Source organism: Dasypus novemcinctus, chromosome 31 (assembly GCF_030445035.2).
Source record: "Dasypus novemcinctus isolate mDasNov1 chromosome 31, mDasNov1.1.hap2, whole genome shotgun sequence".
Taxonomy (NCBI): Eukaryota; Metazoa; Chordata; class Mammalia; order Cingulata; family Dasypodidae; genus Dasypus; species Dasypus novemcinctus.
Genome location: NC_080703.1, coordinates 32,970,262 through 32,984,477, shown reverse-complemented (window position 1 = coordinate 32,984,477; position 14,216 = coordinate 32,970,262). Strand labels below are relative to the sequence as shown.

The 14,216-nt window shown below is 44.3% G+C and overlaps 1 protein-coding gene across 1 annotated transcript in view; it reads right to left on the bottom strand.

Moving 5' to 3' along the window:
* The window catches only part of LOC101413556 (SH2B adapter protein 1-like), a 46,150-nt gene extending 32,198 nt beyond the window's left edge, over positions 1-13,952 (bottom strand). Inside the window, exons 1-2 of the mRNA XM_071212846.1 lie at positions 13,847-13,952; positions 102-272 (exon numbers count right to left, since the gene is read on the bottom strand). Coding sequence (XP_071068947.1) covers positions 102-272; positions 13,847-13,952 — 277 coding nt within the window. The remainder of the gene's footprint in view (positions 1-101; positions 273-13,846) is intronic.
* Between the last annotated feature and the right edge of the window lie 264 nt (positions 13,953-14,216).

Here is a 14,216-nt window from a genome sequence, read left to right as displayed (position 1 = left end):
AGAAGGCGGAAGTCCGCCATCTTGAGAGTGCCTCCCCTTTTCGAGCGAGGAAGAAGGCGGAAGTTCGCCATCTTCACTGGCGCTCGGCACTGCAAGATTACACTGTTTAGGGGGACAATCTTCGAGCGCGTTATTAAGGCGCTCGACAAGTGACTCAGAGTCAGAGTCGGAGCCGGCATCAGGACCCCGATCAGGATCCCGGTTAAAGTCGCCGTCCTGACAATCACGGCGGTGGCGGTGGCGCGGCCGGAAGGAGTCGATGGTAGGGGCGCCTTGAAGGCAGGAGCGGATGGTAAAAAGCACTGGTAATAAGCCAGGAGGGAATCTTTTACCTTCCTGCTCCACAGCAGAAGTGACCCTATCTATAAGGCGAGTGTAGGTATCCGGGTCCCAGAGCTGACATGTGGTAAGCCATGGATTAAAGGGGAGAAGAAGGTCCCAATATACTTGGAGCTGTTTCAAAGAGATCTTACACCGGTGAGTGTCTAGGAGACCGGCGAGAGCCCGAACTTGCGGGGCTTGCTTAGCAGAAAGGATGTTACCCATTGCTAATGGCCTTTTGGAGCCGATAAGAAAAGGGGCCCTTACCTTGAGAGCGCGGTGATGGGAGCCAAGGTGCACGGTGAGACGAGGGGTCGGAGCTGGTGGGGCTCCGACGGTGGTCGCGGGCCAAGAGAAGGCCCCGATGAGGGGAGGGCGGAACGACGAGCAGTGGAGCAAGGCAAAGGGGAGCAAGCGCGGAGGGGAGGAGGCAGAGGTGAAGGCAGGGGTGGAGGTGCTCAGGCACGCGCTCCTGAGAGTTTTATTGGCGCCTCTTAATCATAGCGGGTCGGTATAAGCCCCCGACATGGAAGGAGAAAGCCATCCAGCGATTCTCCCAGACCGCCGTGGATCGTATGAGGTCACCAAGGTTCAGGAGCAGCAATGCAGAGCGAAAAGATAGGGGTGAGAAGAGAGGAGGGCGTAGGGCTGTGGGAGGGTTACTTCAGACGTGCAAGCGCGCGCTCCCGAGAAATCCAAGGCTCCTCTTAATCATAGCAGGTCGGTATAAGCCCCGGACATGGAAGGAGAAAGCCATCCAGCCATTCTCCCAGACCGCCGTGGATCATATGAGGTAGCCAAGGCTCAGGTAGCAGCAATGTTGCATGAGAGAAGCCCCACGGTGAGAAGGGGGGGGGGGCCGCCAGGTTATGGAGTGAGGCTGTGGTAGAGTTGCCTTGCCCCACGTTGGGTGCCAGCTGCGGCGGTTTGCTCGGTCGGTAGAGGTGGGGTCTGGCTGCGGACGAGGGGTCGGTCCAGCTCAGGACGAGGGGTCGGTCCCGCTTGGGACGAGGGGTTGGTCCGGCAGCAGACGAGGGGTCGGTCTCACAGGGGTTGCATGGTTCGGCTGACGGGGTCGCCCGGCGAAGCAGGCGACGAAGGGGTCACCCAGAGAAGCAGGCGACGAACTGGGGACAAGGGAGGCCAGGCCCTTGTCGGGGGCTCTCAGGACTGGAGGGCACACGGCAGAAGAACTACCGCAGAGACAAGGTAAACACACAAGTCCAACTTTATTGAGGGAGAGGCAACAGTTTTATAGGGGCTGGGGAAGGCTGATTGGTCGAAGCCACTCCCTGTTCTGATTGGTTGCCGGAGAAAGGTCGGTGGGAGGTACTGGACGGGGGAGGGGTGGTGATTAGGGATTGGCTGTCGCTGTTGCTGGGGGAAAGGGCAGGGTTTAGGGATTGGTGGCTGCTGTTGCTGGGGTGGAGGGCAGACTTGAGTTTCCCCACCCACGCCTGGCTGTTGCTGCTGTCGGGGGAAGGGAAGAGGGCAGACTGGATTTTTCCGCCCTGCGCCTGCGCAGGGAGAAAGAAGGCATCGTGCGGCGCTATCTGGGAGGAGGGGCGGCCACGGAAGCATGGCTGCCGAGAAGGGGAGACCCGAGGGCACTCTGCGCCCATGCCGAGCTTCCTTCAGGGGTGGCGGTGGGCCCGACCAGCCACCCCATTACAGGGCAGCGGTTTGGAATAGGCCTACTGCGGCCGCCACCCCCGCCAGGCCAGCAAACCACACTTCAGCCCGAGGGGTGACCGCAGGGTAGAAGAACATATATGAAGAGCCTTGTTTTCCTCTTTATCCAGGGAGATGTGCTTGATTTATCCACTTGTTTTACTAAGTTATATAAGACAAAACCAATCATCTAGGACTTAAATCCACTTTATGGCATTTAGGAAAGTAAAGCTGACTGTTGATTGATTACCAAGTGCTCTGGTAAATGCTTTAAATAATTGTTTGATTTAATCCACAACTTAAAAGATTAGTATTATCTCCATTTATTTGGATGAAGAAGCCGAAGATGAGATTTTTGTGAATTGTGTAATATCACACAGCTAATTCATTAAGAGGTTGGTCAAATCTACTTTTTTTTTTTTAAAGATTTTTATATTTTTATTTATTTATGCCACCCCTCCCCCTCCCATCGTCTGCTCTTTGAGTCCATTCGCCGTGTGTTCTTCTGCTTCCATTTGCATTATCAGGTGGCACTGGGAAACTGCATCTCTTTTCTATTGCGTCATCTTGCTGTGTCAGCTCTCTGTGTGTGCGGCGCCACTCCTGGGCGGCTTGCGTTTTTTTCACACAGGGCGGCTCTCCTTGTGGGGCGCACACCTTGCACGTGGGGCACCCCTATGCGGGGGTGCCCCTGGGCGACACAGCACTCCTTGTGCGCAGCAGCACTGCGCAGGGGCCAGCTCACCACACGGGTCAGGAGGCCCTGGGTTTGAACCCTGGACCCTCCATATGGTAGGCGGACACTCTATCAGTTGAGCCACAACCGCTTCCCCAAGTCTACTTTTAATCTCTATTTGATTGCTGGCAGTTAGATTTGGGATTGCATGTTTGAAAAGCCACTTCTTTTCAGTCCTGGATTAGTCGTACTCATACTTTTGGCTGCATCAGAATCTACTGGCATGCATAAATAGATGGCTGAGACTTAGGTCGGCAGTGTCTCATTGAATAGGTCTAGAGTGGATCCCTGGAATTTAGGTCTGCAGACCGTACTTTGAGAACCACTGATTAAGATTAAATTTATAAGTGTTAATGTTTGAAATGCAGCCATGGATTAATGCAACATTTTCACTTTTTCCCCCTTTTCTATATACTAGTCATCTGTATCCCATATGCTCCTAGACAACTGGGCCTTTTCAAAGGAATGGGGAAGAGCACTGCACACTCAGCTTCTGTCTTGCCATTTCTAGTATTTCGCTAAAGCTTGCCCGAATAGTTTAGGCAGTATTGTTTGGATGGCTGATGAATTTGGAGTGGGGCAATATATACTCCTACAAAGGAAGAATGGGCTGTGATGGAAACTGACCTAAGAAAAATAATGCACACATAGTCTGGACTTGCCTAGCAGTTAACCCTTCACATCCAGCCCCTGGCCAGCCTTCCAGGAAAACAATACATCTCAATTTGTCTGAGCAGGGGAGCCATTGTCTGTAAGTTTAGCTCTAAGAAAATGGCTGGAAGTCAGAGGCTGTCTGAATTGGCATCTCTGAAGTCTGTCTCTGACACTTATATCTAAATTAGACTGTTACTAATTAAATAAACGTGTAAAGCCAGCACCATGGCGCATCTCTTCTCCTTCATAAAGCAGGGCATTGCCGTTTTGGGTACTTGTCGGTATCCATCATTTCATAATTTCTAACCTTAGGCAGAGCTGTTTAACTCAGTTAAATGTGACCAAAGTGAACTTTGCTGATAAAACCTAATAATAAAATAAATATATGGAGTGAAACGCTTGGGGTGATTTCTGCAACTCAAGTTATGGCTATTAATTTTGGGCACTTTGTGTAGTTCTTAATCATGACATTTTTCAAAAGAGATTTCTGTATTCTTTTGTAAAGGGAAGATTTAAACACCTCTCCTAGCTCTATTTTAATAAAAATTTCATCACAGGGAAGTGCCCAACTTTCTTATTCCTTAACAATGACAGGTAGAATTTAGCTACAAAACTATTTAGTTTAATTATTGTGTATGAAATTAATATCTGATAATATAACAACCGTATTCATTTGTTCATTCCTTTGATGCCTTCTAATGCTTTTAATCAATAAATTAGACCAGAAGGGACCTTTATCCAGAGAATAACAAAGTATGTCCCATAGAACACATGTTCTGAGAGATGTTAATGAGTTTTTCCTTGAAGAAATTATTTGGTCAAATAATATGATTATGTACTCTGATTATAGTAATATCTAAAAAATAACCCTTGTATAGCACAAATCTTATACATTTGTTCTCTGCATTCTGCCCTAATGTTAGCAGTATTTTGTTTTGGTAAGGGTTTGGGATAAGGTCTTTTTTTCTTCTTTGATTTTCTATAACAATTCAAGTGCACAGACCTCTTTTTCTGATCAATGCTATTTTCTAGAAATTCTTTCCCTGTAGTGGATGTACCAGTCCTGTAAACCCCTTTTGTGGTGGCTGCTTTTAAGCTTTCTGCTCCAATGTCTTTAGCAGGCAGCTTTTGTCCTCCCTCATTCTTCTAAGATGGCTGCTGTACTGCCAGGCCCCGCAACTGCATTCCAGGCAGGGAAGGTAAGGGGGAGTGTGGAAATCCTACTTTTTGGAAAGACTGGGTTTTCACTCAGAAAAGGGGCCCTTCCCAGGAAAATTCCACACTCATTGGCCAGAACTCAGGTGACGGCATCCTCTTCTTGAAGGGGGTTTGGGGAATCGAGGGCTTGGCATTCTGTCGTCTCCCTCAGCCCAGTGGCTCTCCGAGTGTCATCCCTTGATCAGCAGCGTTGGTACCACCTGTGCGTTTTAGAAATGCACATTCTCAGGCCCTGACCTTCTGTCAGGACTAGCTGCTTAATTTGTGGGGTTCAGTCCAAATCGAAAATGTGGGTCCCTTGTGTAAAAATTTTCAAGACCGGGAAGCGGATTTGGCTCAATGGATAGAGCGTCCGCCTACCACATGGGAGGTCCGTGGTTCAAACCCCGGGCCTCCCTGACCCATGTGGAGCTGGCCCACGTGCAGGGCTGATATGCGCATGGAGTGCCCTGCCACGCAGGGGTGTCCCCTGCATAGGGGAACCCCACGCGCAAGGAGTGCGCCCCGTAAGGAGAGCCACCCAGCGTGAAAGAAAGTGCAGCCTGCCCAGGAGTGGTGCCGCGCACATGGAGAGCTGACACAACAAGATGGCGCAACAAAAAGAGGCAGATTCCCAGTGCCGCTGACAAGAATGCAAGCGGACACAGAAGAACACACAGCGAATGGACACAGAGAGCAGACAACTTGGGGGGGAAGGGGGAAGGGAGAGAAATAAAAATAAATCTTTAAGAAAAAGAAATTGTTTTTCAAGACAACAAGAGCCGAGCATTAAGCAAGCACGGGTCCTGTGTGGTTACACACGTTACACACCCATGGACCAGAAAGAGAAACAAGCCACCACGTGCTCTGAGGCAGGCTCGGGCTGGAGAACCTCGGAAGCAGAAGACCTGGTGACCTAAGACAAGTGCTTCCATCCTAGGCCCTCCAGCTTCTGCAGAAACCTGCCGGGCTGTTTGTGGATGGGTCCCGAGCCCCTGCACAGCCCTGGGACCGTCGGAACATCATATGCTTTTCTTTGCCATTAGTGAGAAGCTTCTCTTTACGTCACTGGTTGGGAGCAGCAGCCGGAGAAGCTTCTGCCGGCCAACAGCTGTGGCCAAGGATAAATTCCAGCCTAATAAACTGGGTAGAGTCGCTCCCCTGATGAATGGCCATTTACGGGGGGAGATGGGGAGGAATTGCAGATGAGCCTTCAATGAAACCGAAATTAAAGCCATTTATCCCCGATCATTTGGAAATATCAACTCTCTTCTTAAAGAAGGAAAATATAATAAAGCTCCCTCATAAAGACATAAAATATTTAACATGTGACTTCTGCTGTGTACCAGCATCACCTCTTCATGGCCCCTTTATTTTGTTCTGTTTAACTTCCCTGGAAAAACTTGGGAGGGAGGGATGGCTAAATGTTTAACCCAAATCGGGGTTTTTTTTTCCTCCAGAAATCTGTGATTACATCATTGGCACATTTATATTGTAAGACGTTTTTACGATATAAGCATTTTTTCATTTGGACAGCAACCATAATAAATTGAAATAAAATTCAGTCCTGATTGATGTCGTACGTGTCACATCTAGGGCAAGTCCCATCTATTAAGTGTGGTTTGCCAGGGCAGCAATAAGAGTAACATTTGAATGTTTTTCTTATTAAGGAGAAAAATGGCCAGTAACATCATTTTGGTGGCCTTCGAGGACTGTGGCAAATGGGAAATGCCTGCCGCTGGTGGGAGTTGTTCCTTGGCTACGGGACAAAGGTAGCCAGAAGCTGCAGGGATTGTTTTAACCTTTTTTTTAAAAAAAAAAAAAAAATTAGGATAAACTATTACAGTTTGTGGAATGAAAGAGAGAGGCTGATTACAACATAATGGAGTGTACCATATTCATCTCTTTGAAATATGACCTTAGCCGGCCTTTTCCATTTTACAATCGATTCTCTCATTCCCTTAATGAACCTTTGCATTCATGAGTCTTCCTTGGAAGTATGCACATGAAGTATTGCTGGAGCGAAGAATAATTGTCTGCCAAGTAAGTAAGAACAAAGTGCTTCTCTTGTTCGGTTCAATAACATAAGAAACGGTTAATGCATCATGTTGGGCACTGTATTGTTTTGCTTAATAATTATCTAATTTGCCGAGGCTTGTTTTAAAAACGGGTTTTTGAAAACTGGCACAATAGAGTTGTTTGCCTGTTTCTCTGAAAATGGGATGATAGGGTTGATGTAAATGCATTAAAGCGCAATTTTAGCTCTTAAAAATGTCGCTAAGCAGGTCTAATTTGAGCAAAGTAGCACATTTGGTTTAAGGAGTGATACCATGAAAGAGAAAATTTAGGGTTGTAACCAAGGAATATGAAACAAATAATAGGGTCCTTGGGTTTTTGAATAATACTCATATTTTAGAGTTCATATAAACATGGTTCATTGATCAGATATTAGAAAACAATATGGTAGTTGTTACATAGCTCAACCAAATTTAAAATAAGATACGTTCAAGTGCCATCTTTTGATTTCTTCCCTCTGCTAGCCACCCGACTAATAGTAAGTTAACCATGCTCTGTTAAACATTTTAGTTGGGTATACTACTGTTGATGTGAAATGGGCAAATTTCTTGGTGTGAATTGGCAGCCGATGGCCTCAAAAGAAAACAGGATCTAGCCAAGATCGGACCTGTCAGCCATATGACACTTTCCTGGACTATCTGTGTTCTTTCCCGGACATTGAAATTGAGCCTCGTTATATTAAGTGTGGATGCAAACCCATTCCAAGTCAGAATTTTCTAATGTATAAATAAAAAGAGGAGGGAAATAGTGGGCATTGGTGTGTAGTCATTCCCACCTGAGAGAAGGAAACCAGTGAAACAAAACCAAATCTATGCGGATTGTAAAAATAAAAACGTAAGCATATGTTCAGCAGTTCTTAATATATATACGCTACACTCAGATTTCATGGTAGTGAATGAGGGTTGTTATCTGGCATGCCCTTTGGTTCCCCTCTCTCCATCTACAGTTACCCTTCTTGGGATGCCCAGTTCATTTTTATTCAGGGAGATGTTTTGACTGACTGGAGAAGGGAGAAATTACTCTCTCAACTCTCTTCTCTGAACAGGACTTATAAACTCTAGTCACTAGACTTTGGTGTATCACTGAATTTTATTAAGCAGTCACCGCACCAGGTGTGCTAGATCTTCATCTCACCCTCTGACCATCACGAGATTGATGCTAGTATCTGTTTTATAGATAAGTGAGGTTTAGGGGGTTCAGTGACTTGTCCAAGTTCCTACTGGCCGAGAATTGGCAGACTTGGAATTTGACCCTGGAGACAAAACCATCATGAGCACTGCTTCCAAAACACGCTTCCTTGTACACATCAGGTTTTTAAGCACGTGGAGTGCCAACCTGCTGACCTTGTAAACCCTTCAAGGGCACAAGTTTGACCAATGGGATGAGAAGAGAGTATGAGATTTTAGGGAATTGCCTTCCAGAGCTTCACCCGCTCCCTCAGTTGAGACTAGTTCTTTTTTCTCACTTTTCTTCCACTTTACAAAAGGAAGAGTCACCTTTCACCCTTCCAAATCTTGGAAGGGCTCAGGGGTAGGGCTTTAAGATTTAGATGTATCCTGTTAAGGTTAAGGGCAACATGAGAAGAAGGTAATTTGGGCTGTGACGGGAATTTCTGGTTTTAGAAACATTGTGGAGGTAACTGAGGATGATGAAGCTGATTACGGACACCCTTTCTTTCTCCTGACATGTCAAAGAATGCTCGGCTTTGCTTGATCAACCTGTCTTTCTCGTTCTGAAATAAGAGAATGAGCATACTTTTTCTGATAAAGTAGGTCTCATTTGGCTGGTTGGTTAGATAATCTGCCTTTGCCAGTCTAGTTATATGGTAGATATTTTACATAGATTACACACATTAATCCATAGTTTACAGATTTTAACAAAACCAGAGTACCTGATTACATGAGAGTATATGATCTTTTTAATTAGTAAAAACATTTTTACATTAATTTTTCCAAAGTTTTCAAAATATACTAAGATAAGCAAGCAGAAGAATAATAGGCATAATTAATAGTATTTGATAAGTCTTTGAAAACTCTTTTTCACTCCCAACGTTTATTGCAAAATGTAAGAGAAAGTTCTACCTAAATCACTGAAATAAATTTATAATACAATTTCTCCTTATGTTTAATAGTTATCACTTTAATGCTTAATTTTAAAATTGGCTAGAAACTCTAACATAGGATAATTAGAAAGAAATAGGATAATTCGGTCCAAAAGTTCGTTTTTATAACAGGACAGCTTTTTAGTCACAGAAAATAAATTTGAAAAACTATGCCTTATGGTGGCAGAGAAGTAGGATGAGAATCATAAGCATAAAAATATACTGACTAAATCCTACATTGAGCAGAGAAAGGGAAATACTAGTACAAGGAGAACAAGGAACAAAGCAGAACTTAACTTTTTGATAAGAGCTGGCATGTATTTTAAAACAACAAATATGGGTATGAAGTCCCTTTAGTACTTAGAGCCTATTGATACATTTAGAAGTAACATGTTTTATTTATATGTATAATATTTACAATCACAATATATTTATATTTATTGTGTTGATATTTACCATCACAAATTTTATATCCTCACCCTTTGAAACATATGCTAAAAATTTTTAGACGTCAGCATTATGTGCAAGGGGATAATATATGGTTCTTCGGAATGTTTAAGACTTATGTGAGAAAAACATTGGAAACACAGCTGCTCTACACTTGTTGACTTCTTCCAGCCCCTGGCACAGGTGTCTGCAGGTCACCTCTCGTAGCACCGTACATGCTAGTCCAGTGACCGAGAGCTTGTCTAAAATGCTCACTTTTCATGTAAATAACATGTGTCTCCAAAAGTGTTCAAGTGGTTGGACATATGTACTTCCTCTTCTTTCAAAAGTCCCTGGAAAGTTTGGGCAGGTGGCTTTACAATGTTTTATAGAAGGAGGAACTGAGCCCTGGAAAAGCCCCGACTGACCAGAATGAGTTATCCTGTGGCTGAGCTCAGGCATCAAAGTAATTCTCAAACCTACGGCAAAGTTAATTTTGGTTTTAAGAGGTAGAATAAGGGGGGGAAAGCTGCTTTAAAGTAATTTTTAAAAATAAATGTAGATTAAGTAACCACAAAAATTACCCATAAGGCTAACCACTTGAAAAAAATGCAATAAATTAGCAAGCCATTGTAAATGTGACTATTTTGAGAATATCCTATAGTCCTATATTTTGAAGGTTTTGATACTCAAGTGGAATGTGTCATGGTGCTGCTAGATTTGAGATCAGGGTCCGTAAAGGTAGAATATTTCAAGAAACATAAATATTGTGAGTCTACTAACATAGGGAAACTTAAGTGTGTTCACCACACACTTTTTTTTTCCTTTTAGGAGGTGCTGGGAATTGAACCCAGGACCTTGTACATGGGAAGCAAGTGCTCAACCACTGAGCTACATCCGCTCCCCAATGAGAGTTGGTGTTTTTTTTTGTTTGTTTGTTTGTCTGTTTATGTTTAGGAGGTACTAGAAATTGAACCGAGGACCTTGTACCTGGGGACCAAGAGCTCAACCACTTGAGCAGCGTTCATTCCCCATCACCACATACTTTTAAGTGAATCTTTGAATTTAATTTAAAAACGTTTTGCCACTATCACGTAAAATACTTTTAAGGAAAACTCATGTTTTCTTATTCTAGTTATCAAAAAAAAACAAGTCCTAAAAAACATTCTAAAGGAATGCTACCACCCTGTAATTTGTCTTTCTAGGCCGTGCGTGATTATAAAGTTCTGGCCTTGGTTTCTACCTATGTCTTGTGGAATTAAACTTTCTCCTTCAGGGGAAGGAAAATTCAATGTTGATTCCAAAAAAACATAGTTGGACACTCTGTGCTCTAGCTCTCACTAACCAAATGTAGGATTATGGCTGACCGAGTTCTTTGACTTCCAGCTGTCTTCCCTCATCTCTAAAATGGGAAAGATAATATCGACCTCGTAAGACCCTTCTGAGGATTAAATGATATGATGTGTGTATGTTAGTCTGAGCTCTCTGAGAAGCCGAGGCTGAGGTGGGATTAAACATGCAAGGATTTTATTGGGGGAAATATCTATGAAAGAAAGTGGGAAAGGAGCCAGGCAAAACCAGGAGCTCCAACAGACTGTGACAATGCAAAACAGATCCCTGATGAAGAGGGATGGAAAGTTGGGAAAAGTGTCCTTGACCTCTATGGAGTTTTCGGATAGTTTGGCAAGGCTATTGGAATCCTGAAACCAAATCGCCTGGTCGGGGGTCCCGTGTCTTCCAGGATTGGACTGGCCTTAGCATCCCTGTAGCTCTAGTCCCCAAGCAGCTGTGGGAAGCTTGACCTTGGTGCAAACGCAAGGGAAGACTTCAGAACTTGAGAGCGGGGTCCTCCGGCAATTGCCCTCCCTGTAGGTGGAGGTCTGTGAGGTGCACCATCTTGGTTGCCACTGCACGCGAACATGTCTGGCATGGAGCAGGTACTCTGCTCCAGTTTTCTTTGACTTTTATGCTTTGGGAGTCCAGGCTTGTTTTTCTATGACTTTAGTTTAGTCCAATTATTTTCCTAAACCGTATTTTCCCTTTGCTCCATTTTAAAAAAATCAACCAAAGCCCTTATAACAGGGTTCCCTAAGAGAATGGTGAGTCTGTAATTTATTCATCCTGCAGATGGTTAGAGTGAAAAGCCATTTCTTGCTTACAGTGGACCTTTAGGGATTCCTGATTTGGTATTTTCAGAACTTTTAGAATCATAGCAAAATGGAGTATTCTAAAATAGAAATCCAATTATACCTCCTTTTTTTTTTCTTTTGTCTCATTATCTTAAGGCTAAGTGCAACCTTTTTTACTAAGATGTGAAAATGTCCCTGTTCATGGTCAGCGTCTGGACACCTCTCTGCCCACTCTGCTCATCTTTCTGCTCCAGGGACACTGGTGATGGTACTCAGTATTGGTGGGTTGACTCACTCCCATCCACATGGCCAAGTGATATGGTTCTGACCAATGAGTCACTGGATGTGATTACAGGATAGGGCTTTTGGGCAAGCATAACCAGAGAAACTTTCCTGATGAAAACAAACAAACAGTCTAAGCTGCAAGCATTTTGTCCTTTCCCCTTCTTTTCTTTTTTGCGCCTGCAAACTAAGCTTGAAGTCTGGACACGAAGTGGCTATTTTCAGTGAGGCAACAAGGATGAGGACCAATGCCATACAATAAGGATGGTAAAGCCTGACTGTAGCCAGAGCCTAGGTCCCCAGAAGATCCCTGAGCAGCTGCAGCAGCCATGGATGCCTCTCTTCTGACTTCTTAGGTGGTAAAATTAATATCTGTTTATATTGTTTCATCAGTTTTTCTGTTACTAGCGGTCACATCATTCTTGACTATTTCTCCAGAGTTGTGTTTTACCTCTTAAAGCACTTAAGGACTGGGATTTTAATTGTTGGTTTTCCTGCCTGGGCTAAATTGGATAATGAAACGAACTCTTTGATTATGACTTTTTCCCCATTTATTATACTCAGGGCATTGAGCTATGTCCCGAGGATCCAGAAATGGGGCCCCTGTCACTTTCAGGAAATATACAAAATTCAACAAAAATGTACACCAATGGAAAGAATGTTGGGCCAACCTATGTAGCACAAGGATCGAACCAAGGCAGGGAAGGTCTCATATAGACATGGCGACTCTTCGTCTAATCATAGCCAGGTGGAGGGAGTGAACATGATGGTGAGTGCTTGCAATGTCGTGGGAACCAAGAGAGCATGGTGTGTTCAAAAAACTGAAGAGAAAAAAAAAAAAAGGGAAGCAGACGTGGCTCAATGGATAGAGCGCCCGCCTACCACATGGGAGGTCCGTGGTTCAAACCCCGGGCCTCCTGATCCGTGTGAAGCTGGCCCATGTGCGGTGCTGATGTGCACAAGGAGTGCCCTGCCATGCAGGGGTGTCCGCCACGTAGGGGAGCCCCATGTACAAGGAGTGCGCCCTGCAAGGAGAGCCGCCCAGCGTGAAAGAAAGTGCAGCCTGCCCAGGAATGGTGCCGCACGCACGGAGAACTGATGCAGCAAGATGACGCGACAAAAAGAGACACAGATTCCTGGTGCCACTGACAAGAATACAAGCGGACACAGAAGAACTCACAGAGAATGGACATAGAGAGCAGACAACAGGGCAGAGAGGGGAGAGAAATAAATAAAAATAAATCTTAAAAAAAAAAGGGAAAAAAAACAAACTGAAGAGTTTATTACAGCCAATAATTAGAGGGGGCTGAACACAATAGTAAGTAATGACACAGGACAGGAAAAAGAGGTCCTTGAAGGACATGAGCGAGAACTTGGATCTTACTTATGGTTAGTGTTGATGAGTCTTAAGTAGGGATAGGATGGAGGGGCTATAGAGGCTATCGTTGCATTTTAGAAAGGTTGCTATGGCAGGTACATGGGCAATAGGTGAGTCTAGAGATTCTAGTGGTAGGGGCAGTGTCAGATTCCAGGAAGAAATACAGAGGCCCTAGACTAGAACGATGGCAGTGAGTTTGGAGAGAAGTGATTGACTGGATGTAAAAAATGCAAGCAGAAGGAGAATCCAGGGTGACTTATAGATTTGAGGGATAGGCAAAAACTGGAGAACAGATGACCAAGAAAGGGCACATCATTAAAAAGATTATGGCTCAGATTCTTTGGTCACACATACCCAAGTATGAAATGGAATTCTGGCCTTCATCAGCGGCATGCTCTTGGGAAGGTGGATGATCGTGCTAAGCCTCAAGATTCCTTCTCTATAAGGTCATACTAATCATATATACCTCAGTTGTGTTGAGGACTAAATGAGAATTCACATGAAGTCTGGTATATAGAAACAACATTTGATTTTAGTTATTATTTTATCAGGTTAAATGAAAGAAGAGAATAAGGTCAGTTTTAGGTAGAGTGGATTTAAGAGGCTAAAAAATAACAATATCCAGTAGGAGTATTTAAGGCTGACCTGGAACTATAGCTTGGAATCACTCATTCATTAATCAATTAATCCATTCATTTATGGAACACCCACCAAGTGACAGGAACTGTGCTTGGCACTGCTATGTTAACAGTAGTTGGGGCCAGAAGAATTGGGCCAGATAAAAATTAACCAGGAGGAACCCAAGTTGGTTCTCAACATTCTGCATCAGAATCACTTGCAGGACTTGTTTTAAAAAAAAGTTTCCTGGGTCCCACCCCAGAGATCCTGAGACAGCCGGTCAGAGATAAGAGCTGAGAGTTTGCATTTCTCACAGTCCCCTAGGTGATGCTGATGCTGCAGGTCCAGAGGCATGGTCTTCATAGTGCCAGACTAGACAGACTTGGCCGTAAGAAGACTGAGCATGGAGAGCTAAAAGGGCATTGGGGAGAAGCCAAGAAAAAGGAAAGTTTTGAACAGGAAGCAATAACTCTTAAAAGCTGCTGAGAGGTCAAGCTAAACATCCCAAACATCTCTTGTATTTCATAGAATGGGCATGAGAAAGTGAGTAGGGAGGATATGGGATGGCATGGGTGACAACTTAAGAAACTTGTTTCTGTCCTGAATATAAAGAGCTTTTGAACACTT